This window comes from Scyliorhinus canicula, chromosome 5 (assembly GCF_902713615.1).
Source record: "Scyliorhinus canicula chromosome 5, sScyCan1.1, whole genome shotgun sequence".
NCBI lineage: Eukaryota > Metazoa > Chordata > Chondrichthyes > Carcharhiniformes > Scyliorhinidae > Scyliorhinus > Scyliorhinus canicula.
The window spans coordinates 28,810,240-28,837,169 of NC_052150.1; the positions used below are offsets into that span (position 1 = coordinate 28,810,240).

Consider the following 26,930-nt stretch of genomic DNA (forward strand, 5'->3'; position numbering starts at 1 on the left):
ATCGAACCCGGATCCCTGGCACTGTGAAGCAGCAGTGCTAACCACTGTGCTATCGTGCCACCCTATCATATTTCTATCATATCTCCCTCACAACTTGCTCTTCCCTAAGGAGAACATCTCCAGCTTCTCCAACCTATCCACATAACTAAAGTCACTCATCCCTGGAACAACTCATAAATCTTTTTGCCCTCCCAAAAGCCTTCATATCCTTCCTAAAGCCCAGAATACTGAACATCAACCCCAGTTGTGGTTGAACCAGTATTTTATAATGTTTCTTCGAACCTCCCTGCATTTGTATCCTGTGCTTCTACTTATAAAGCTCAGGATCCTGTACACATTTTAACCGTTTTCTCAACCCACCCTGCCACCTTGAATAATTTGTCCACATAAACTCACAAGTTTTTTTGTTCCTGCACCCTCCTTTCGAATTGCACCCTTTATTTTGTATTACCTCGTCTCATTCTGCTTAACAAAATGTATCATATACACTTTAGAACATAGAACAGTACAGCACAGAACAGGCCCTTCGGCCCTCGATGTTGTGCCGAGCTCTTGCATCAAATTTCAGCTGCTGTGTCCTGTTCCACTAGCCTGTCCATCACTACCTTTCCCACAATTTCACTATACGTCCAAGTTTTGTCTCATCTGTAAATTTTGAAATTGTAACCCAAGTCAAGGTCATTAATATATATCAAGAAAAACAGTGGTCCTGGCTTTGATCCTCAGGGAACCGTCCTCCAGTCAAAGAAACTATTCACCACTGCTCCCTGTTTCCTGCAACTCAGCCAACTTTGTATCCAGGCTGCCATTGGCTGTTTCATTTTTTGAATTTCAACATTGCTGCCAAGCCTACCGTGTGGCACTTTATCATATGCCTTGTCCCGGAGTATCGATTCTAAAAGCTTTCCAATCGCTGAAGTTAAACTGACTGAGCTGTAGTTGCTGAGTTTATCCTTTACCATATTTTTAGAACAAAGCTATGTGCAATTCTCCAGCCCTCTGGCACCATGCCTGTATCTAAAGAGGGTTAGAATGTTATGACCAGTGCTTCTGTAATTTCCACCGTTATTTCCCTCTGTGTCCTTGGTGAACTCAGTCCAATCCAGCTTACTTATCAGCTTTAAGTGCAGCCTTTCTAATACTTCCTCTCCATCAATGTTTAGCCCATCCAGCCCCTCAACTGCCTCCTCTCACACTCTAACTTTAGAAACATTGTCTTCCTTGGTAAAGAAAGATGCAAAATACTCATTCAATACTCAGGCATGTACTCTTTCTCCATGTACTGCACCCCCTTTTAGTCCCTAATCGACCCACTTATCCTCTTACTACTTTCTTAAAATTTGTATACCTATAGAAGACTTAGGGATTCCTGTTTATGCCAGCTGCCAGTCTCTTTTGCTCTCTTTATTTCTTTTTTCAGTTTGCTCTTAACTTTCTATGTTCAGCCAGATCCTCACCATTTGCATTACCAACCTGACGTCGATCATACATCCCCCTTTCCGGCTTCATCTTTCATCTCTATTTCATTCGCCACCCAGGGAGTTCCGAATTTGTTTACCCTGCCTTCCTCTTAATGGGACCTTGACTGACAGCAGCAAGCAGCTGACAGTTTTGTCTGCCAAACTTTGATTCCAGTTTACCTGGGCAAGATCTGCTCTCGTGCCATTGAAATTGGCTCTCCTCCAAATAAGTATTTTTACTCTAAATGGCTCCTTGTCCTTTTTCATAGCTGACAGAATGATGCATCTACCGCTGATCCCTAAAAGTTCCCCTAATTGACATTTGATCCACTTGGCCCATCTCATTCCCTAAAGTCAGATTCAGCAGTGTCTGCTTCCATGTTGGGCCGGATGCTGATCAAGATAATTCTCTTGAACTCTTTCCCCCCCCCTCCCCCCAATTTCTACCCATTATACAATTATGATCCCAGTCTACACTGGGATAATCAAAATCCTCATTATCACTACTCTGTGATCTTTACACCTCTCTGTGATCGCTCTGAAATTTGCTGCTCTACATCTTTTTCACTAGTTGGTGGCCTATAGAATCTACTCCAGTGTAATGGTACTGCTATTGTTTCTTTGCTCGAACCAATAGATTCTGTCGTGGTCCCCTCTTGGATACTCGCTCTCCAACACTAATATTCTCCTCAATATATACTGCGACTCCTTTCCTCCCATTCCCTATGTTTCCTGAATACCTTGGGCAGGATTCTCCGCCCCGCCACACCAGTTTTCTGGCGCGGCACGCCCCAGCTGGCGGTGGGATTCTCCGTCTCGCCAGCCGGCCAATGGGGTTTCCCATTGTGGGCAGCGCCCCACCATCGGGAAATCCCCAGGCGTGGGTGCGCTGCTGGTGCAACGGAGAATCCTGACAGTGGAGTATGCAGCACCTTGCATCTAGGAATATTTAGTACCCATTCCTGCTTTTTTTGAGCACAGTAAGAAGTCTTACAACACCAGGTTAAAGTCCAACAGGTTTGTTTCAAACACGAGCTTTCGGAGCACGGCTCCTTCTTCAGGTGAAGGAGCCGTGCTCCGAAAGCTCGTGTTTGAAACAAACCTGTTGGACTTTAACCTGGTGTTGTAAGACTTCTTACTGTGCTCACCCCAGTCCAACGCCGGCATCTCCACATCATGCTTTTTTTGAGAGAGGCCTCTGTTTATATTACCAGGTGGTTATTTACACCTTATTTACCAGACTTTATGAGTTTACATACATGCACAGTAAACCTAATTGCATGCTCTTTTACTCTGACCCTGCCTAATGCCTTACTATTTCTTCCTCTATTGTAATCCATCTCTCCCAATCCTTAGTGCACCTGGTTTCTCTTTCCTGTTACTACATCCAGTTTCCCACATACTCAGTTTAAACCCTCTTCAACAGCACTAGCAAACTGCCTCACAAAGACTTTCTTGAGACTTTGTTGAAGTACAATCGGAACAGCCTGTATTGGTCCCTCCTGCCACAGAACTGTTCCCAATGTCCCAGGAATCTACAGCCCTCCCTTTTTCACCAGAGCCCCAGCCACACATTCACCTGCTCTTTCCTTCTATTTCTATACTAGCAGTAAACTGGAGATTTATTAGCTTTGATTTCCTACTTGCTAGTGTTCTTCATCCCTCCCTAAAATCTGCCTGCAAGGATATCATCCCTCTTTCTACTTATGCTGTTGGTAGCGATATAAACTATGACCTTAGCTCTTCACTCTTCATCTCAAAGTGCCCTTCATCCACTCAGCAACATCCTTGACCGTCACACCGAGGAGGCAACGTAACTTCCTGATTCCCTCTGCATATGCAGAATCGCCTATCTGTCCCTCTAATTGTGAAACGCCCTATCTCAAACGCTTTTCCAATCTTCGTCCTGCCCGTGTGTAGAGGAGCTACCTGTGGTGCCCCACGCTTGGCTCTGGCTGTACTCCCCAGAGGAAACATCATCCTCATAGAACATAGAACAGTACAGCACAGAACAGGCCCTTCGGCCCTCGATGTTGTGCCGAGCCAAACCCACGTATCCACCCTATACCCGTAACCCAACAACCCCCCCCCCCCCCCCCCCCCCCCCCCACCCTTAACCTTACTTTTTAGGACACTACGGGCAATTTAGCATGGCCAATCCACCTAACCCGCACATCTTTGGAATGTGAGAGGTAACCGGAGCACCCGGAGGCTAGTTAGTATTCAGGACTGAACACTGGCTGGAGAGCAAGATGCGCTCGGTGGATTCCTGCACTACCTGTCTTGTCCTCCCTGACTGCCTGGTGGCCACCCATTTCCTCTCTGCCTTTGCACCTTTAAGCTGCGGTGTGATCATATCCAGAAATATACTATTCACATGGCTCTTAGCCTGACGGATGCTTCACATCTTTATCCATCTGTCAAAATAACCCCTCACCTGATCTTCACACCTGGCTAGTTATTGATTAATCATAGTAAATTCATTTGTCTTTTGTGTATGATGTGTCCTTACTCTTGAACACTCTAATGTGCCCTTTCTCTTTAAACTCAGATTGAGTGTAAATCAGGTAACAGACGATGGAGCCAAGGTACTGGCAGAAGAACTCACAAAGTACAAAATCATTAAAATCCTTGGGTAAGTGTTGAGGAAGTATTTTTGCACATTATGTATAATCATAGTGTGAATTACGGCTGCTGGCTCTGAAGACTTTTGGGGTCTCTAAGCAGCCGTGGATTTGGCTGGGTGCATTTCAGCTGCTGGGCCTCTGGCCATGACCAAGCTGGAGTAGTTGTGGGTCAGGGTAAGGTCATCTGTGGGTGAGCGGAGGGAATGGGTGCTGTAGGTCTTCTGGGCAAAACTCAACTGCTCTGGGTCCAGCCCAATAACACAATAACAGAGCTCTTGGACTGTTGTATATCCTGCTGGTCCCCCAAGCCCTGAGGAAATGCAGACTAGGTTGATTAAATCATCTGACACATTAGGTATGAAGGAAATCACTGTACATTTGTACAATGGGCATTAGTGGCTGTCTGTTTCTGCTCCTCTCTCGCTGCAGCCACCCCTGCCCCCCCCCCCAAGATATTGTAATACAAACAAATGAATGCATGAAAATATTGTCTGGTCTCTCTAATCACTTCTGGAAAAGGACAGTGGATGATGAAGTGAGGTGAAATTTGAGAAATTCCTTTTTGACTCACTTGGATGATTGGAGCCATTCCAAAAGGTCAGTCTGACCCCAAATAACATTTCACAGAAGTAGTACTGTGGCACATTGGTTAGCACTGCTGCCTCACAGCACCAGGGACCTTGGGTTCGATTCCGACTTGCATTCTCCCTGTGCCTCCGGGTGCTCTGGTTTCCTCCTACAGTCAAAGAAATGCAGGTTAGGTAGATTGACCATGCTAAATTGTCTCTAAGTGTCCAAAGGTTAGGTGGGGTTACAGGGATAGCGTGGGGGGTTGGGCCTATGAAAGGTGGTCTTTCGACGGGTTGGTGCAGATCATGGGTCGATGGGCCAAATGGCCTCCTTTTGCACTGTAGGGATTCTGTGATTCTATAACTCTTGTATGAAATCTCTGCCCTATAGGCAGGAACAGATCCAGCTTTCACTTCAAAGAATTAGTAAATGATGATGATCACTGAGTACTTGAGCAGAGAGTCAGGCCAATAGGTTTTCTAAATTTATTTTTTCCCATCACAGAATTCCATTGAATTAAAGCTGTGCGGTTCATTCTATGAACTGCTGCTGTTGAGCTCGGTATGAATTATTTCTATTGGTTTTGATTTCTGAATTTTGATTGTCACCTTGTAACACACAATCAAAAGCCTATTTTAACACTTTTCTGTCCCAGTCTGGGAAACAGCCTTTTGTCAGTAGAGTATTGTCAAAAGTAGCAAATTTCTTTTCCTTCAACAAATGATGAGATGATGCGTTCCTAGAAGGAAAAAGCAGTAAAACAGGGAAATAGGAATACTGGTCTGAACTGGCCCTGTATACTTCAAAATGGAAAACCAGTAAAACGGGGAAATATGAGGAATACTGGTTCAAACTGATCTTTTCCTAGGAGAAACAGATAGCATGGCTGAACTCATTAAATTCACAATGACTGCTTTAACCATAAAACAGCCCCAAAATGCTGTATGGGCAATGGAGTACTTTTCAAGCATAGTCACTGTTGTGACGGAGGAAGCATGGCTACCAAACATTGTAAGGTCTCAAAAACACCAATGAAATAAGTCATCGATTAATTTGTTTTAGTGATGTTGGTTGGGAGATAAATGTTGGCTTGGACACTGGGTGGGGAACTCCATAGATCCATAGAATCCCTACAGTGCAGAAGGAGGCCATTTGGCCCATTGAGTCTGCACTGATCCTCCGAAACGACACTCTTCCTTGGCCTATTATCCCGCCCTATCTCCGTAACCATTGATCATGACCAATCCATCTAGCCTACACATCTTTGGACATTAAGGGGCAATTTAGCATGGCCAATGCATCTAACCTGCTTTTCTTTGTGTCCCCTCCTCTTCTTTGAAATCGCACACCACAGGTTCTTTTTTACACCCATCTGAGAGGCCAAAAATATGGCAAATTAGGCCAGCATTTATTGCCCATCCCTAGTTGCCCTTCAGAAGGTGTCGGTGAGCTGCCTTCTTGAATCGCTGCAGTCCCTGATGTGTAGGTACACCCATTGTGCTGTTAAGGACAGAGTTGCAGGATTTTGCCCCAGCAACAGCAAAGGAACGGCCGATATACTTCCAAATCAGGGTGGTGCGTGACTTGGATTGGAACCTCCAGGTGGTGGGGTTCCCAGGTATCTGCTGCCCTTGTCTTTCTAGATGGTAGTGGTTGTGGGTTTGGAAGGTGCTGACTAAGGAACCTTGGTGAGTTACTGCAGTGCATCTTGTAGGTGGTGTACACGGCTGCTACTGTTTATGTTGTAAATTTTGATTGTTAACGTTATATTGTGTTTCATTGCAGCAACCTGTAACGTAAAGGGGGAGGAAAGTGCTGTGCTTTCATGTCTGTTCCTAGTTGGAACAAGGTCACTTTAATGAAATGAAATGAAAATCACTTATTGTCACAAGTAGGCTTCAATGAAGTTACTGTGAAAAGCCCCTAGTCGCCACATTCCGGCGCCTGTCCGGGGAGGCTGGTACGGGAATCGAACTGTGCTGCTGGCCTGCTTGGTCTGCTTTAAAAGCCAGCGATTTAGCCTTGTGAGCTAAACCAGCCCCTGGTTTGATGTGTTGATGATGTCATCAGCAGTTTGGGCAGGCTAATTGTCAGTCTAGTCTAGCAGCCTGTGAGCAAATAGCATCCCAATAAATCTGTTTATTTGCACCTTTGTGGTCTGGCAGTCTATCCCTTTAAAAATACCACGGCCCTCTCCTGTTCCGATTTTCCAGCTCACTGTCAGACCCTGGTGGTAAGAAGCCTGTACTGCAGCACACAGGATCTCAGGCTATGCAAATAGAAACCTTTTGGTTGTTCACGCCGGTGGGAACTTGTGGTCTCGCCGACAGGGCACCCGTGGCGGGCCTCCGCCACAAAACATGCGGTGGGTTATGCGGAAAATCCCACCCTTAAGAGTACAAGAGCCAGGAACTTGTATCTTTATAAGACTTTGTTTGAGTTTCAACTGGAATTCTGGGAACTTTAGGATGGCTGTGAAGGCCTTAAAGAAGTTGCAGGAAAGATTTATGAGAATGGATCAGGTTGAGAGGAGTGTTCCGAACCACAAGGTATCCAAACAGAGCAGATAGAGACCATCTCCATTGGCAAAGGATCAAGAGCCAGAGGACACCCATTTAAGGTGGTTGGCAGAAGAACCAGCAGCAACATGAGGGGAAACGTTTCTAAGGAGCAAAAGGATAGGATCTAGAATTTACAACCTGGAGGTGTGGAGGCAGGTACAATTATGGGATTCTAAAGGGAATTGGATCAGCACCTGAAGGGAAGGAAAATTGCAGGTCTACAGGGAAAGGATGGAAGAGAGGAGTTAGTTGGGGAATGGGACTAGCTGTTGCTCTTACAGAGAGCCAACATTGTGCAGAATAGCCTCCTTCTTTGCGGTATCATTCTATGATTCTATGAAATGAAGCCAATGTATATGCCAACAGAAAAGGGCCAGTTGCTTATTTTCTGATTATATTCCATCACATTATTTGTTCACAAGCTTCAGGAGACAGTGAATGATGATGCCAGGGTGGAAAGATACATAAACAGGGGTGGCACAGGGGTTAGCACTGCTGCCTCACAGCGGCAGGGGCCCAGGTTCGATTTCGACCTTGGATGACTGTGTGGAGTTTCTCCCCGTGTCTGCGTGGATTTCCTCCGGGTGCTCCGGCTTCCTCCCACAGTCCAAAGATGTGCAGGTTAGGTGGATTGGCCATGTAAAATTGCCATTTTGTGTCTTAAGGTTAGATAAGGTTACGGGGATAGGTCTGTGTTACAGGGATAGCTGGGGTGTTCTGTCAGAGGGTTGGTGCAGACTCGATGGGCTGAATCGCCTCCTTCTACACTGTAGGAAATCTATGGATGCCATAGCAATTAATATTCAATATATGGGTGTCACCTTACTGATGAGTCACCATTCTTAAAGAACGTGTGTTATTTTTCCAGCCTGTACAGGAATCAGATCACTGATGTTGGTGCCCAGTCAATTGCCCAAATTGTTGAAGAATGCCCCTGTCTTCGAACGTTAAAGTAAGAAATAATATGTTGACAGTTTATCCAAATGACTTGTACTGTATTTAATGCCAATGGTAATATTGAAGTCTACCAATGACTGGCTGAAACTACAGAAACAGCCTAAATATTTTGCTCGTCAGGTGCGCGCACTTGGTGGGCCCAGAAGCGGGTGTGAGACATGCTTCTAGCCATGTTCGGGCCCAGAACATGATTTCATGCTGGTTAGATAATTAACAGGAATCCAGCGTAAAATGGCTGCTGTGAAAGATTCAGTGCTGTTTGGCGGGGAGGGGTAACATGGGCAGAAGCACAGAAAAGGGAAGATGGTGGGCTGATGCTTTCAATGTGCTCTCCTAGGGAGCTGCAGACACGTAAAATGTAAATAGTGATGGAAAAACAATGCAAAGAGTGTCCAGGCGACTCATGTATACACAAACCTCAGTCCCCAGACACCTTTTAAAATTTTATTTAATCCCTGACAGTTCATCCCACCCTGGATCGAAGTAGCAGCTTAAACGTAAAGGCTGCCTGGCCAATCGGCCTACACGTCGACCGTAAAAGGCAGAGAGACTGCATAAAAATTGATTGCTTAATGGGCTAATTTGCCAGCTTGATTGTCGGCGGGCATGCTTCCAACGCTTGTGCCAACCGAAATATCACGTGAATGCACAATGACATCGGGATGCACACCCGAGATCTTCTCATGTGATTTCACGTGCTTCCAGGTCAGGCACAGCAGTTATGACTTTTCTCTGGGGTTTCAGCTGAAATTACAGTGGGAGATCGAAAGCCTCCCCTGTCATTCTATCCTAGGAAAACAGTTTTTTGACGAAAGATTGCAAAAGCCAAATACTTTTTTCACTCAGTGACAATGATAACTCAACATAGGCCGGAGATCAGTATGGCCATTTATGCAATTCTTTGATCATTTCAAGGCCTATGAAATCCAAACCTCTCAATACAGGGGCTAGTGGATTAGGGATAGTTGAAGTGGCAGAACTTGGAAAAAGAGTAATCTTTCTAAAGAAGCCCTATAATGTAACCAGTAGCTGCTGCGAGGCCACCTCTAGGCAGATAAACTGGGCCCGGTTGCCCGTGGGGACCTGGAGGCCGATTGGAAAATCCCACTTGACCTTCTTTAATTGGCCTTAAGAGGCCATTAACAAGTATTATCAGCCACCTGCTGCATTCGGATGGGCAGACCTGTCGCCGCTCCCCCGTCTGGGGGCTGCAGGGAGCCAGGAAGCTGACATGTAGGGCTGCAGCTGTATTTTTAGCATTCACCCACCTCTGATAGCGACCCCAGCCTGGGCTAAATATCAAGTCCCACGAATCAGCATTTGTCCTTAACACCTTTGTTTAGTAAAAATCTATCAACCACATTCTTGAAATTACCAGTTGATCTAGAATTAATTGCTGTTTGCAAAAGTGAGTTCCCAATTTCTTCGACCATCGAGACCAGTCCTCTTTAAACTCTCTGCTGTTGGGACACACTAAGTGCCGACGCCGGAGTGAAAACCGGAGTGTTTCACTCTGGCGTCGGAGCCCGCTCCTAGCCCCTATTCTCCTGCCCCCGGGGGGTTAGGAGCGGCGTCGCGTCATTTATGCGCGCTGGGCCTTGGCGCCACGTAAATTACGCAGCCGGCACCGTGTAAATTACGTCACCCACGCATGCGTGGTTGCCATCCTCCCCGAGTCCAGCCCGCCAGAAGATGGCGGATGGATCTTGCACGGCAGCGGAGGAAAGGAGGTCCTCCCTCAGAGAGGCCCGCCCGCCAATTGGTGGGCACCGATCGCAGCCCAGACCACATCGGAGGCCCCCGCGGTGCAGGAACCCCCCCCCACAGGCCGCCCCCCCCCCCCCAGCATTCCCACGCAGCTCCCGCCGGCAGCGACCAGGTGTGGACGGCGCCGGCGGGAACCTGTCGTGTTGGGGCGGCCGCTTGGCCCATCCGGGCCGGAGAATCACCGCTCGCCTTTTGCAAACGGTGAGCGGCGATTCTCCGAGCAGCCAGCCGTGATTCTCGCCACGCTGGTTTGCGGGGGGGGGGGGGGGTGGGAGAATCGCGTGCGGGTGCCAGGGGCCCCGCCGATTCTCCCACCCGGCGAGGGGGGAATTCCGCCCACTATTTTTGAGCACCAAAGAGTCCATGAAAGAAAAGAAGTGAACCTTAATATTTGGGGCTGAAGCAGTATATTTTATAAATGCGTACAATTAAAGCTTTTTAAATCAACCCGAAATTGCAGAATTGGACTCAACAAACTTACAAGCGAAGGAGGGAAATTAATAGCGCAGGCAATTCAGAAAAGCAAAGTCATCAGAGATGTAGGGTGAGTATGCAATATGGTTTTAATGCTCTTGGTGTTCATAAGATAACAAGATTTCCTTTGCAACCTCTCTCTAAACCTTGATATCTTTCCTAAGTGTACTGCTCAGAAAGCAACAGTACTCAAGTTGAGACCTAACCAGTCATTTGCAGTAAAGTACAGTACAACTGCACTGTCATTTTAATACCCTTACAGCTTGATGTAGATGAAGTATGACTCTGAACAGGGTCCCTGACCAATTTAACATTTCTTCTCTGAAAAGCAAACACTAGGCCGGGATTTTCCGATCCTGCGCCGGGGGTGCGGGAAATTCCTGCCATGCCGCTCCGACGCCGGACCACCAATTCTCCGGCGACCAGAGAATCGGCACCAATCACGCCCACGCAGTCGCCGTGGCACTGGTCGGGGGCCGCTGAAATAGGCCCCCGTGGCGATTCTCCGCGGGCGACTGGCTGAACTCCCACCGGCGTGGTTTACATCTGGTACCACCCGGCAGGAGCTCGGACCCGTGGCCGTGGTGGCGGTCCTGGTGGGGGGGTGGGGGTAATCTGACTCCGGGGGCAGCCTCAGCGGTGTCCAGGCCCGTGATCGGGGGCCACCAATCAGCGGGCCATCGCGATCTGTGGGGGACCTACCTTGCTCCGCGCAGGCCTGCTGTGTTGCGCTGAAGTGGGGCTGCCACGCGCATGCACGGACCCGCTTGCGGCCGCCGTGCACATGCGCGGCTGCACGGTCTGGACAGCAGGGCCCCACCAACAGCCAGAGCTGCGGAAAGCACCCCGGGGCCCTGCTAGCCCCCTGGAAAACGGAGAATCACCCCAGACTTTCGATGAAAAAGTCAGGAGTGATTCTTGCCCGTTTTCCGGCGGGCATGGGGACTCAGTCCCCAAAAGGGAGAATCCTGGCCATGCTTTAATGAAATGAAATGAAATGAAAATCGCTTATTGTCACGAGTAGGCTTCAATGAAGTTACTGTGAAAAGCCCCTAGTCGCCACATTCCGGCGCCTGTCCGGGGAGGCTGGTACGGGAATTGAACCGTGCTGCTGGCCTGCCTTGGTCTGCTTTATAACATTGGTTCCCATTTTCTTTTCTTTTATTATTTTTTTGTCTGTAGACCCACATTCAGAATTTGCCTTTAAGCCGAGGACTCAAGTTGAAACAGCCTGCTTGTCAGGACATTGTGTTCCTTATTTTTTTATTTTGGAGAGTAGAAACAGACTTGTCGGCACAGAGTGAGTCTTAGGGACCAGCTTTGGAGGAATTCCCCGCCAGTGGGTGTCTCTGTTCGGCCAGCAGAGCACCCCCACCCGAGGGTTTCCCAGTGGCGTGACGTTGACAAATGGGAAATCCCCACTGCCTGTGACGGCTTCCCACCGAGGAACACGCGGCTGGGGAGATGGAGGATTCACCCCTACATCTCAAAATGACTTGCACTGACAATAAGCTTCCAGTTTCAGCAATGCTGGTACATGACCTGCTGAGTTTTCCCAGCTCTTGCTGTTTTTATTTCAGCGGTACCAATGTGGGAAGGCATCAAGCGAAATCAGCCATCGAGTAGCATTGCAATTGTTTAGGAGCTTCTCACTAACCCTTCCCCTTCATTAGAGGATGGTCCTTGGCAGAAGGAGGTGATAGACAGGGGAAGGAACATGCGTCGATTTTAAAAAAAGAAATCTTGCTTTGCAGATTCACAATTGTCAATCCCCACTGTGTCACTGAGATCTGATCACTAGCAGTTAGTGATGTGTGGCTGCATCTATTATTCTAGTTTAATTATGGAGATTTCTCTACAGCGAGTCCACATTATAGAAAACTATTTGGCCTGGAGATTTGAAACTTCTTGTAACATAACGATTCTGTTACTCAAAAGTAGCAAATTCATTGATGATAAAACGGTCACTTTGTTCTCGCACATTATATATAATATATATATAATGGGTGGGATGTCTGGCCTTCCAGCCAGGGAATTCCCATTGAAGACCCCCACGACGCAGGGAAACCCACAGGCGGGGGAGTGCTGCTGGCGGAACCGGAAAATCCCGCCACCAGCGAACAGCCGGGGAATCCCGGCCAACATTGTTGTTGAATACCGATTAACAATCTGAGAAAATTTTGAATTGAATTGCAGGATGTGGGGGAATCAGATCGGAGACGCAGGCGCTGTCGCCTTTGCTGAAGCTATAAGAAACCATCCTTCAATAAGAGAGCTCAGGTAATCACATTGCACGCAGCATTTGGATGACACAAACCAATTGAATGTCTGCTTGACCAAAATAGTTCATCCCTGAGAACCTTAACCTTGCTCCAATGATGATACAATGCGGTTGAGCGCCCAGTCTATCCAATGGTCTTGGTTTGAGAGCATGCAAGAGTTCTCATTTGGCAAGAAAAAAGCCACAGATGACTAGAAAGGTAAGGAACAACACAAAAATAAAGAAAAAGCATAACAAGTTGCAAAACGAGCACAAATACTAGCAAATGGGAACGATATGAAGAATAAAAAATATAACAAAACAGATTGAAATGGGTTTTAAAAAAGGGGAGGAGCAAAAGGGACGGACCTCCCAAAGAAACTGATATTGAATCAGAGACGGGACTCCCCAACATTTTCATAAGCAAAATAACAGCGATGAAGAAAATAATGGCACTGAAGGGTGACATGTCCCCAGGACCAGACGATTTCCATCCTAGCTTATTAAAGGAAGACGGAGAGAACATTGAAGATGCCCTAAATATAATCTTCCACAGTTGTCTTGATTGGCAATCACTCTTTTTGATTGGAAATTGTGCATGTCACATTGCAGTCGGAAAACAAAAAAACGACAGGGGGAAACCAGGAATTATAGACCAGTTAGCATTACATCTGTTGTCACAAAATCACTAGAGTCAATAATCAAGGATGGAGTGAGTGAAGAGTTGGAAGTTTTTCAGCTGATCAGAGAGTCAGGATGCGCAATGGGTTGGTAATAATAACTGAAGGTTATTAATATTGACCTGGTGAGGAAGTTGAAAGTAGGAAGAACTGATAGGATGTCTTGTCAGGATCTGTGTTGGGACGACAGCCAGTGGGTGGGAATCCCCCTCCCGGCATGTTTTCCAGCGGCGGAAGTGGCTTTCCATTGGCCAGTGGCGGAATCTTCTGTTCCAGCCGATGTCTGTGGCGTTTTGCGCAACTTGCCCATTCGGCCGCCAGGAAACCCGCCGCTTTAGGGGGTGGGAATGCCTTTGGCAGGACTGCCGGAGGGAAGGGCCGGAAAATCCCGCTTATTCACTCTGTTGGTTAACGCTTTAAATGATGATGGCATAAAGATGAGCAGCACTGTAAAGCATGTAAATGAAGGCATAAATTACAAAGTGATTAAGTGAATGGACAAAACTGTGGCGAATGGATTACAGAGCAGGAAAATGTGAAGTCATCAATTTTGGCCCTTGAATGGAAAGAACAGGGCACATTCTAATTGGTGAAAAGCTAGCAAAAGTGACTGTCTAAAGAGAATATACAACATTAGAATGTCATGAACACTCACAGAAAATAATCGGAATGTATAATGGAATGCTGTCCATTTTATCTAAAGAACTAAAATAGACAAAAGTTATTCTCGAGTTATACAAGACCATACCTGGAGTACTTTGAGCAATCTGGGTACCATACCTGAGGAAAAACACCTTTCGTGACTTTGGATGGCTCACAGTGTGGATTAATCAAGATGATACCCGGACTCACACGGTTGATAGATTTTTGTTAACCAAATGTATTTGGGGATATGGCACAAAGACAGGCCACAAGGGACTAAATGGCCTATTTCTGTTCCCATGTTTCTTTCATTGCCCCTCAACAACAATTTACATTTATATATTTCCTTTAACATAACAAAACATCCCAAGGTGCTTCACAGAAGCGTTATAAAACAAAAGTGGCACAGTGGTTAACATTGCTGTTTCATAGCACCAGGGATCCAGGTTCAATTACGGCGTTGGATGACATGGAATTTGCATGTTCTCCCCATGTCTGCGTGGGTTTCCTCCCACAGTCCAAAAATGTACATGTTAGGTGGATTGGCCATGCTAAAATTGCCCCTTAGTGTCCAGCGATATGGAGGTTTGGTGGGGTTGCGGGCATAGGGTGGGGTAATGAGCTTGGGTGGAGTACTTGGGTGGTAGGTGCAGACTCGATGACCAAATAGCCTCCTTCTGCACAATAAGGATTCTATGAAATTCTCTGAAAATATGATCCTGAGCCACCTGAGGAAATATTGGGTCAGATGACCTAAAAGCTTGCTCAGAGAGGTTATAAAGAGTGTACTGAAGGAGGAAAGCAAGGTAGAGAGGCGAAGAGATATCGGGAGGGATTTCCTTCGAAACAACTTCATCAGCTGTGAAGAGCGGCGCCTATATAAATGCAAGCCTCCCTTTGTTTAAAAGAGGAATGTGGGATTTGAACCCTTGAACAAGGGACATAGAGATTCACAGAGGAAATTCCAGAGTTTAGGGCCTGGACAGCTGAAGACACAGCGTGGAAACTGCACCTTGTAAGCCTGGGATGAAGGTGGGATGGGAATGGTCCATGCCTTTACTGTCTAATAAGATTCTTCAAACTGTCATTGAATTTCTTTAATGTGTATTAATGGTATCGGTGTCCCCTATCCAGCCTGGCAGCAAATGGCATTTCCGCAGAGGGTGGAAAAAGTTTGGCGGTAGCACTGAAAGACAACAGATCCCTGGAGATATTTTGGTAAGAACAACTTCAGCTTCAACATATCCAGCTTTATCTGGAGAACAGTGGGTTTCTGTCTGTCCCCAAACATCCTGATCAATCTCCATAACTCCTCTAAATAAGAAAATAATTTATATTTATGTAGGACATTTCACCATCTCAGGAAATTCCAAAATGCTTTGGAGCAGATGAATTAGCCTTTGAGGCAATTTTCCACTCTAAGCAACGTAGTCATGCAGCAACATGTAGGTTCCCGTGGAAGCTGACTCTTTGAAGTTAACATGCCTGAAAGGCCATGCAAAAGATTTTAAGATTTTGCACACTTAATTTTTTTTATTCCTTCAAGAGATGTGGGCTTTGTTGGCTAAGTCAGCATTCACTGTCCATCCCTGAAATGCACAACAAATAAAAAGCGAAAGCATTGCTTTGAAGACCTTGGATCCAGACCTTCAGAGCACCCTACGTGCTCTCATCCCACGTACTCCCTGCGTTGGAGATCTCCAGTGCCTCCTGAAAATAGACACGGCCAACACACCAGGCCGTCCTATTGTTTCAGGCAATGGGACCCTGTGTGAGAACCTCTCTGGCTACATCGAGGGCATCTTGAAACCCATCGTTCAAGGAAAGCCCAGCTTCTGTCGCGATACGAAGGACCTCTGACAGAAGCTCAGCACCCATGGACCAGTTGAACCAGGAACATTCCTCGTCACAATGGATGTCTCGGCACTCTACACCAGCATCCCCCATGACGACGGCATTGCTGCAACTGCCTCAGTACTCAACACCGACAACTGCCAATCTCCAGACGCAATTCTGTAACTCATCCGCTTTATTCTGGATCACAACGTCTTCACCTTTGACAACACATTCTTCATCCAGACACAGGTAACGACCATGGGGACCAAATCCACACCTCAATATGCCAACATCTTCATGCGCAAGTTTGAACAAGACCTCCTCACTGCACAGGACCTTCAACCAACGTTATACACCAGATACATCGATGACATTTTTGTCCTTTAGACCCTAGGTGAAGAATCACTGAAACATCACTGAAACGACTACACAATGGCATCAATAAGTTCCATCCCACCATCAGACTCACCATGGACTACTCCAAAATAGGTTGCATTCTTGACACACTCATCTCCATCAAGGACGGTCACCTCAGCACTTCGCTTTACCGCAAACCCACGGACAACCTCACGATGCTCCATTTCTCCAGCTTCCACCCTAAACACATTAAAGAAGCCATCCCCTATGGACAAGCCCTCCGTATACACAAGATCTGCTCAGATGAGGATGAGCATAACAGACATCTACAAATGCTGAAAGATGCCCTCGTACGAACGGGATATGGCACTCGACTTATCAATCGACACCGACCTCCTCAGAAGGCAAACACAGTACACAACCGACAGAGTACCCTTCGTTGTCTAGTACTTCCCTGGAGCGGAGAAACTACGGCATCTTCTTTGCAGCCTTCAACGTGTCATCGATGAAGACGAACATCTTGCCAAGGTCATTCCCACATCCCCATTACTTGCCTTTAAACAACCGTGCAACCTCAAACAAACCATTGTTTGCAGCAGACTACCTAGCCTTCAGAACAGCGACCACGACACCACACAATTCGGCCGTGGCAATCAATGCAAGACGTGCCAGATCATCAACATGGGTACCACCATTACACTTGAGAACACCACCCACCGGGTACATGGGACATACTCATGCGACTCGGCCAACGCTGTCTACCTCATACGCTACAGGAAAGGAAGTCTCGAAGCGTGGTACATTGGCGAGACCATGCAGACGCTGTGACAACGGATGAACGGACATTGCGCGACAATCACCAGGCAGGAATGTTCCCTTCCAGTCGGGGAACACTTCAGCAGTCATGGGCATTCAGCCTCCGGGTAAGCGTTCTCCAAGGCAGCCTTCAGGACGTGCGACAACGCAGAATCGCCGAGCAGAAACCTATAGCCAAGTTTCGCACACATGAGTATGGCCTCAACCGGAACCTTGGATTCATGTCGCATTACATTCACCCCCCACCATCTGGCCTGGACTTGTGAAATCCTACCAAGAGTCCTGGCTTGAGACAATTCACACCTCTTTAACCTGTGATTATCCCTCTCTCCAGTTGCTCCGTCTGGACCTGTAGACTTAATTACCTGCAAAGAATCACATTCAAAGTATCATATTGCATCTTTGACCTTGTATATATGTTTCTGGAACCCACCTCTTCATTCACCTGAGGAAGGAACAGTGCTCCGAAAGCTAATGATTCGAAACAGACCTGTTGGACTTTAACCTGGTGTTGCAAGACTTCTTACTTTGAAGTGTAATCACTGTTGTGATGTAAAAAGCCAATTTATGCAGAGCAAGTTCCACAAACATTCATGATTTGATGAGCAGATGATACAGGGATAGGGCGGGAGAGTGGGCCTCGCTAGGGTGCTGTTTCATACCGTCGGTGCAGACTCAATGGTCCAAATAGCTTCCTTCTGCACTGTAGGGATTCTATTATTCTATGATATGACTTGGTTTAACATTTCATCTGAAAAACTGCTGGGCAGAATTTCCTGGCTCTTCCTGACAGTGGGATCTCCTGGTCCCACCCAAGGCACCCCCCCCCCCCCCCCCCCCCCCCCCCCTCTGAGTTCCCCAATACAGGATGGGCAAGTCAGCCAAAACATCACAGACACAATGGGACCAGGAGATCCCGCTGGCAGCCAATGGCGAGCCGCCTCCGACACCGGAAGAACACTGAAGGGCAACCGGAAAATGCTGCCCAGTATGTCCAACAATGTAGTAAAGTCACCATACTCCCAGATGATCATAGGCTGTTTTCTCCTTTAAAGGGGAAAGCTGACTGGTGGTGATGTAACCTCAGAATCACCACACCTCAGGCGAGGGATAAGGTTGAAAAGGCAGTACCTTCATGACCAAACAGCCGGTACGGGAATTGAACCCACGCTCTGTTGGCCTCGCTCTGTATCACAAATCAGCTGTCCAGCCAACTGAGTTAAAGTAAACCCTTGGTACAGCACTCTAATGTCAGCCTGGAAGATATGCTCAGACTGTGTAGTGGGGTTTAAACCCACAACCCCATATTCAGTGGTGTGATTGCTAATACGGGTGCACAGCTGGCTGACACTGCCAGTAGAACAAGGGTTGAAAGTAGCAAGTTTAGGGCTAATGACAGTAAGTTACTCACACGCAGACTGATCAAGTCATGGAATGGTTACACCCTACGAAGTAAAGACAGCACTTCCGTGGTTACTGTTACAAAGACAGAGAAAACGAGCAACCCTATTCCAACTGCCCAGTTGTGTTTCCACCTTTTCTCTGTGTTTTTGTTAAAGGTTTCAACTGTTTTGCTTCCAACTTGTGTTCACTATGTTTGAGCAGCAATCAAGCTCAGAAGCTTTTTGGTCTTTTTTTAACGTTTTCTTCTGTAAACTAGGTTGACAGAAAATCAGTTGAACGATGAAGCAGCAGAGTTATTTGCTGAAGCGCTCAGGTTCAACAAAAGCCTACTTCATTTATGGTAAATGTTTACTTGCATTCTTACACATTACATTTCCTTTGTCTCTGTTAGTCAGGATTGGATTTTGCACCCATCTCCATCTGCCCTACCCACTCAAAGAACCTTTTTCTCTCACCGCCAATATGTTTAAGACTAATAAACGGAAGCATTCGAAGATAAACCACGTGCACCATAATTTTTAATGATGCTATGATTTCTCTCTGGGGATCCTTAACAGCAGTGCCCAGGGGATTCAACTTTTATTCATACAGATTCCAGGACTATCAGAGCTCAGGAACTAGTTTGTTGAAAGCATGACCTCCAATTTTGGGTGAAAGAATTGGGACTTGTACAACAGTGCGAAGTTGGACAGGGTTCTCTGAGGGTTGCAAGACTGGAGGTGGTTACAAAGATAGGGAGGAGAGAGGCCATAGGCTGATTTGAAGACACGGGTGAGAATTTTATAAATAAGGCATTGTAGGACCAGGGGTCAGCCAGCGTAGGTCAACCAACACAGGAGTGATGGCCAAATAAGCCAATTGCGAGTTAGGATATGGTCAGTGGATAAACTTAATTTTTTGGAGAGTGAAAGGTGAGCCAGCCAGGAGAGCATTGAATAGAAACAGAAAGTGCTGGGGAAAAGTCTGTGGAGAGAGAAGCAGAGTTAATGTTTTGAATCCAATGTGACTTCCTGTGAAGAAGAATCATATTGGACTTGAGATGTTGGTTCTGTCTCTCTCTCTCTTCACAGATGCTGCCAGAGCTGCTGAACTTTTCCAGTACTTTCCGTGTTTATTTCAGAGCTCTAGCATCTGCAGTATTTTGACTTATTTTAGAACATTGGAATGGTCAAGTTTAGAGGTAACAAAAGCCTGGGTGAGGGCCTCGGTCACAGCTTGATTCAAACAGGGCCGGAGACAGACGATATTGCAGGGGCTGGAAGAACTTGTGATGCAGATAGGAGGGCAATTTATTAATCAATGCAACTACTGTCACTTAAGCCTCACATTTAACAAAATGGGATTGAAACGCCTAACATGTTGATTAAATGATGAAACAGTGTTATGCAGAACTGATATTAAAATATCTTTGTTTCATCACAGGGTCATTAACAACAAAATTACAGAGGTGGGAGCAAAGTATTTCTTCGAGATACTCAAAGAAAATGCAACAATAGAAGAGATTTGGTAAGAATAATCTTAGTGCCTGGGAGTATTATAAAATCTTACAATGCCAAAGAAGGCCATTCAGTAAAATGAGCTGTCTCTTTTGTCTCCAATTTTGGGTGAAGGAGTTGGACAGGGTTATCTGAGGTCACAGGACTGGAGGCGGTTACAGAGATAGGGAGGAGAGAGGCCATTGAGTGACATGAAGACAAGGGTGAGAATTTTGAAAACAAGGCATTGTGGGACCAGGGGTCAACGTTGGTCAACAAACACGGTAGTGATGGCAAAATAAGCCAATTAGTTAGGATATGTGCAGTGGATGAACTTAATTTTTTAATTCTCTTCCCATAACTCCCTATAATTATTTGCCTTTTCAAAAATATCCACTTCCTGGATCACTCATATTTAAATATTGTGTCCTCGTTTCCATGGCGATTCTCCGAGCTGTGTGACAATCCGCATCGGAGAGATTGGAAACAATTCTGCTTTCAGGTAAAACTGTTTTCACAAAATAAAACATTTCTGGGATACCCACTGGTTGTTAATGGCCTCGGGATGGAGGAGGTAACTTTAACCACCAGAAACGGGGGAGCTGGGTGTCAGCTGTGATGCAAACATTTTTGAAATCCCGAACCCGTCCCCAATCAACCCACCTCTGGATGTGGAAGGGACAGGACAGGGTGAGGCCAGCTAACCCTCTCACAGGAGGTGCAATGGGGCTGGCACCTCAGCTTTGATGTTTTAATCACGTTTGCCAGGGTTTTTTTTAAGGCCTGTGGAAACTTGGCCCTCTAGAAATGCAAGAACAACTTTAGGGAAAAGAAAATTGCCTTACAACACTGCTTGTAGGCCAGGAGAAGTTGGGAGTGCTTCCTCCAGCCCACCAAGCTTTTCCCAGTAACTTCATTGCAGTGTTAATGTCGGCCTACGTGTGACAGTAATAAAGATTATTATTATAAGCTACCTTCTACACGTCCACCAAACGGCCACAACCTCCCACCATTGGAGCCTCCCCATCTGAGTTCCAAACCCCCGGCATCAAGGATTGGGGCCTCCAAAGATTCCCATTCTCTCCCACACTCCAAACTCCTGTACAACTGCTAGCTTTGTGCCAGGTCCTTTCCCTGCTCCTGCAGCCTTCTACTCTGCCCAACAGGGGGCAAAGCAGGTCAGTCAGGCTGACTTCTGGGAAGGGAACTTCATGGGGAAATAAAAGACAACACTGTGGTGTGCCAAGCATCTGGGGAAATTCACATTGCTGGAGTTTCCTGGGCAGAACCAATCACCCCTGCACCCCCCCCCCCCCCCCCCCCCCCCCTCCCCGTCACCCCATCCTCCTCACCCACTGCTCAGAGAAATCTTCCCCATTGAGGCCTCTGGGTAAAAACCCTTTAATTTGTCCGAAGCCACGTTGCTAGGGTACTTGCTGCTGTGACTTTGTTGTGGGTAATTCAGCTTTAGATTCACGTTTTCCCAGTTGTTGTATTGTTGTGCTGATGTTTAGTGGTTTGCACTGTAATGTTAGAGGTGTATCTACACAACACCGATGATAGCCTCAGGCAATCCAGCAGTGCTTTGAAATAGTTCTGCAGCATGAATGGGTCATCATCACTTACCTGGGGCGGGATTCTCACCTACCCGGCGGGCGGGGGATCCCGGCGTAGCGGAGTGGCGCCAACCGCTCCGGCGTCGGGCCTCCCCAAAGGTGCGGAATTCTCTGCACCTTTAGGGGCCAAGCCCTCACATTGAGGGGCTAGGCCCGCACCGGAGTGGTTGGCGCCACGCCGACTGGCGCCAAAACCGGCGCCAATGGCCTTTGACGCCCGCCGGCCGGCTTCGGGGCTGGCCGAAAGGCCTTCGCCGGTTCGCGCATGCGCCGGTGCGTCAGCGGTCGCTTCCGCCTCCGCCATGGTGGAGGCCATGGTGGCGGCGGAAGAAAAAGAGTGCCCCCATGGCACTGGCCCGCCCGCCGATCGGTGGGCCCAGATCGCGGGCCAAGCCACCGTGGGGGCACCCCCCCCCCCCCCCCCCCCCCGGGTCCGATCCCCCCAGGGCCGCCCGCTCGCGCCGCCAATCCCGCCGCCACCAGAGGTGGTTGAAACCACGTCGGCGGGATAGGCCTCTCAGCGGCGGGACTTCGGCCCATCGTGGGCCGGAGAATCGCCGCGGGGGGGCACGCCGATCGGCGCGGCATGATTCCTGCTCCCGCCGATTCCCGGGTGGGGGAGAATTCCGGCCACGGCAGGGGCGGGATTTACGCCGGCCCCGGGCGATTCTCCGACCCTGCTGGGGGGTCGGAGAATTCCGCCCCACAAGTGGAACTTTGGGCAGAATGCTCCCTAAAAATGACTAAGTGTAATTTTGGGTGCAAAACTTGGTGCGGCTGTTCCCGCACAATCCCAGTTGTGAACTTCCCGCACTTCATTTTTTTGGAGCCAAGGGTTATTTTCGCTAAAATTGAGTTGTGCAGCACCCAAAGATGCCAGCAAGGCCAAATCTTTAGAGACAGGGCATCCTGATCTCAGAAAACACTACAGGCTCCCTCTTCCTTCTCACCGGCAAAGACCGTCCCCCAATTGTTGGCAAAGACCCTCTCCCAGTACCAGTCAGTACCAGCCTTCCCCAGGTGAAGGGCACCCAGCTATCGGGCTGCCAAAGGCCTCCTTCATGCCCAAGCCATGCCCCGGCACCCTGGGACTGAAATGAAAAATGAAATGAAAATCGCTTATTGTCACAAGTAGGCTTTCAAATGAAGTTACTGTGAAAAGCCCCTAGTTGCCACATTCCGGCGCCTGTTCAGGGAGGCTGGTACCGGAATTGAACCGTGCTGCTGGCCTGCCTTGGTCTGCTTTCAAAGCCAGTGATTTAGCCCTGTGCTAAACTAGCCCCTGTGGGCCTCCAAGCACCCCCCCCCCCCCCTCCCTCGCCATCATGTTTGGTCTCCGTTTGTGGAGACCAGTATTGATTTGCCAGCTTCACGTTGTGCCAGCAGGTGAATTGCAGGAGCCGGGAGAATTCGGCTGAAAGCTAATCTTTCATATTTAAATGAGAATTTTAATATGCTCATCTGGTTCATGCCCAATGAGGGTGTGAACCAGATTGTTTATGCAGGGAGGCCCCAGGAGCATTGGAAACTGTTTGGCACTCAGCGCAAATCCCATTTTGGGCCTCTCGCAGAATTCTCCTGACATAGCGGGATTTACGGCAGGTACAACGCAGCCAGAGAATCGGTCTCCTCTATCTCAGTGGTAGCCGTCGTCCCTGTGAGTCAGAAGGTGCAAGTTTTGAAATGATGCTCCTGACAGTCCCCGTCCATGGAGATTGGAGAACTGGCTTTGAATTCTGGGTTGCAATCTGCTCATCATATGGTTTGTGGGAGCCCATAAAACCCTCTCCTCAGCAGGACTAGCCACCCTATAATTACTAAATAGGGGATCAATCACGTTACAGTCTGTCAGATTGTTAATCAAATAATAAGTCATATCACAGCTCAAAGGGGTTTCCAAACCGTGAAGATTCCAATAATGCTTCTTTTCAATAAAATTTATGTAGATCTCTGTTCTTTCACACAATCTTGTAAACAAGCGTTATGTGTTACCCGGCACTTAGCAGTCACTAAGGCCTGATTTTTTTCATCTGTCCTGTGCACTCGCACGGCAGACTTGGAAGCGGGCGCAAAACATGTCGGCCCCAGAACGTGATTTTCCGCTGGCCGGGTGGGCGTGGAGAAAAGAGTGGGTGTGGGATGGCGCACCCTCAGGGGAATAGCTGGCACAGAGCTGTCTCAGGGGGCTGCAGACCACTTAAAAAAAAAAATTAGATGGAAAAACTACGCGCAGAGTGTCTTGGCAGCACATTCAAACACAGACCTCAATCCCCAGACACCTTTTCAAATTTTATTTTAGCCCAGACAGTTCATCCCACCCTGGGTCGAGATTGAAGCTAAAACATAACGGCCACCTAGCCAATCGGCCGATCCGGCAACTGTAAAAGCAGGAGGGCGACGTAAAGTTATGTTCACTTGGAGCCTTAATGGGCTAAATTGCCTGTTTGGTTGTGGGCGGGAGCACTTCTGATTCTCGTGCGCTTCCGTTGACTGAAATATTCCACGAGTGCACGATAACTTTGGGACAGGCGCCCAATGTCTTTTTGAATGATTTCACGTGTTTCCGGTTCGGGCGCAAGCCCCTGCCCGAGTATCAGAAAATTCTAGCCTAAGACTTTGTTTTGTGAACCTCTGGGACAGGCGTTAACCTGTTTGAATTCTTTCCTGATTAGCTTGAACGGTAATTGTATCACTGCAGAAGAAGCCAAAAGGTTTGCAAAAGATAAGCGGATTCTGATTTGAATGATAGTTCCTGTGCAATTAGCTGGAGCCATCGTATGTCGGGGAGCAGAAAAACGTTCAACAGTCGTAACACTACCTACCTATGGAAACCAAAACAGAATCTGCCAAACGTTTTCTATGTGGGTTCCAGTGAGTGGGACAATCTGAAGGAACTGAAATCCTGCTGCAAAACCCAGCATGTAAACCATGGTATTTTCCACTTGCCCTTCATGATGTACTGAAAGTGTCTTTGTGACTCATCGGAAATGAGCAATTGTAGCTGCTGACACCAATCCCAAGATTTCATTGCCAAGGCCTGAGCATAACCGTGACGTCTATCATTTCTACTCTTCCACCACCAGTTAACGTAATTTATACTGACACAGTGTCTAACTGGAATTTCCGTCATTCAAACAAGTTCGAACGGGAAATGCTGGAAAATCTCAGCAAGACTGGCAGCATCTGTAGGGAGAGAAAAGGGCTAACGTTTCAAGTCCGATGACTCTTTGTCAAAGCTAACAGACAGAAAGTGGGAAATATTTATACTGTAGAGTGAGAATGAAAGATGAGTCATAGCCACCCAGGGAAACTGGGTGCTAATGGCCACAGATACCAAGGGGAAAGTGTGTTAATGGCAGTCCCCAGAGAGGACAAAAGATGTGAAAGGTCAAACAGCAGGGAAACTAACATCAGAGGATGAACTGTAGGTGTGGGGGGAGGGGAAGGGGGAAGCAAAGAGGAGAAAGGTGCAGGAAAGGTGGATAAGATTGGGCAGCTAAATGTTTGTACTTATTTATGGTTATTTATGGTATGAAACATACTGGTGGATAATAAAAATTAGCTCATGTGAACGGAATGACTTAAAGTTTGTAAAAACAAAGTGTGCATATTGTACGGACGGGGGAGAGATAGAGTGAAACACCTTTCTGTCTGTAATCAGTTTTTAATTTTGATACGGCAGACGTGTGTTCCCATCAGCACCCACCTCCCATTACTGTGTGGTCAATTTAAAAGTCACCAGCAGCAGATCTTCGTGGATTTAAACATTATCCATTCACACAATCACCCCAGAAAGGTACATCAGTCACACAACACACAAGCCCAAGAAAGATACAATTAAAGGCAGTGGTGCACGTCTACAATCCAGACCGAACAGTTCGCTTATGTGCCTTTGAGCGTAGTAGGGACCTTTACACACTCTGGAATTGAAGTTCAGGTAATTCCGCTGACTGGAGTCAAACCTGGATAAACCACAGAATTCCTTCAAACTAAAGACTGTTCAGCTGGCCCTGTAGACAGGCCCTAATATTGATGCCCAATTTCTGACAGCAGACTCAAAGTTGCTAAGAGGGGACTTTAAAAAGACTTTAAGCCTTACAAATCTTGAAAAGGCAAGGTGACACAAGATTTTCTTTGCAGCTGTGATGCTGCTGGTGTTTGTTATGCTTTGTCTGCCCCGTCTCTCAGCTTTTTGATTAAAGGTTTTAAAATCAGCAGTTTCGATCACATGATGATTGGCCATCGATACATGTTGGAAAGCAAATGATGATCCTTCATAGTGGAGGAGTTTCAGTCACATGGCTAAAAGCGATTGATAAATGTTAAAAGGTTGTCTTTGGCCCTTCATTGTGGATATGTAATCTCGGTAGCCCTCCTTTGTAACACGACAGACCGGGGAGTTGATTGTTTTGGTGTTGAGATACCCTCAATTACGATACAGGAGAGAGGATTGGTAATTCAAAGGCTTTAATCATCAGAGAACTGAACAGCAGCCGAGAAGTGTGCTCACCACATGCTGCCGGGTGAGCTCATCTTATATACCGTTTCCTGGGGGCGGAGCCAGAGGTGGAGTCCCCCAGGGTTCCAAGCCCGGTCTTAAAGGGCCAATGTATTAAAGGTAAGGTACAGTTACAGCAGCTACTGATACCATTCAGCACAGGTGTCAGCCTTGACAATAGGAGGTCTGAAATTCCACAGACTCGTGCTGTTTAGGCACGTCCATTCAAGGAAGACCACTGTCCATTATAATCCAATTTGGGACGTTCCAGGAAGCCTGCTAAGTGGTTCAGACGCTATTTTACAGTTCATCAGGGTCGATTTTAAAATGTAATATCTTCATGCCTGCACTTGAATGACAATATTACATATGAATCTTTATCTCCTTTTAGTACACAGATGGAGACTTAGAACTTTAATGTATTACAGCAATATTGAGAAAATAAAACAATGTATTTTACCGAGGGGTGAAATTAAAGTCACCTAGGTAGACTTATCAGCCTGAGCTGGAGAAGTTGGAACTTGTTGCTAACAACATACCATTAACCGGATACTTTCAGTGATCCCCAAATTATCTCCCTTTCCCGTCTGGATCATCTTTGCCTCTGTGAACGCTCCAGAAATTCTCTGGGCTACAATCCTAGCAAACGCTCCAAGATTGTGCTCGTTTGAAACCTCACTAGGGGAGAACGTCTGGCACGTGACTGCTGAAGGAGACCAGAAAACATAGCTCTGGTCCCCTGACTGATGTGAGGGTGGAGAAGAAACCAGTGAAAGGAAATTAAACGCGTGTAAACACTTTAAAATAGAAGTGAGCCCATCGAGTCTGCACTGACCCCCCAAAAGAGCACTTTATCTAGGTTAGCACTCCCTGCCGTAACCCTGCCTAACGTTTGGACACTAAGAGGCAACTTAGCATGTTCAATCCACC

The 26,930-nt window shown here is 47.2% G+C and overlaps 1 protein-coding gene across 8 annotated transcripts in view; it reads left to right on the plus strand.

Moving 5' to 3' along the window:
• nod1 (nucleotide-binding oligomerization domain containing 1) overlaps window positions 1–24,845 on the plus strand; it is an 88,214-nt gene extending 63,369 nt beyond the window's left edge. For 2 of the 8 annotated variants that reach the window (XM_038796828.1, XM_038796827.1), the window contains exons 5-13: window positions 4,012–4,095; window positions 8,087–8,170; window positions 10,403–10,486; window positions 12,613–12,696; window positions 15,133–15,216; window positions 18,668–18,751; window positions 19,834–19,917; window positions 20,022–20,110; window positions 24,175–24,845. In XM_038796828.1, the coding sequence (XP_038652756.1) occupies window positions 4,012–4,095; window positions 8,087–8,170; window positions 10,403–10,486; window positions 12,613–12,696; window positions 15,133–15,216; window positions 18,668–18,751; window positions 19,834–19,917; window positions 20,022–20,097 (664 nt within the window). In that variant the 3' untranslated portion in view covers window positions 20,098–20,110; window positions 24,175–24,845. Of the gene's footprint in view, window positions 1–4,011; window positions 4,096–8,086; window positions 8,171–10,402; window positions 10,487–12,612; window positions 12,897–15,132; window positions 15,217–18,667; window positions 18,752–19,833; window positions 19,918–20,021; window positions 20,111–24,174 lie in introns of those variants that run through there. The other 6 variants (XM_038796829.1, XM_038796832.1, XM_038796831.1 and 3 more) reach the window with 6 other exon arrangements.
• Window positions 24,846–26,930: the final 2,085 nt, after the last annotated feature.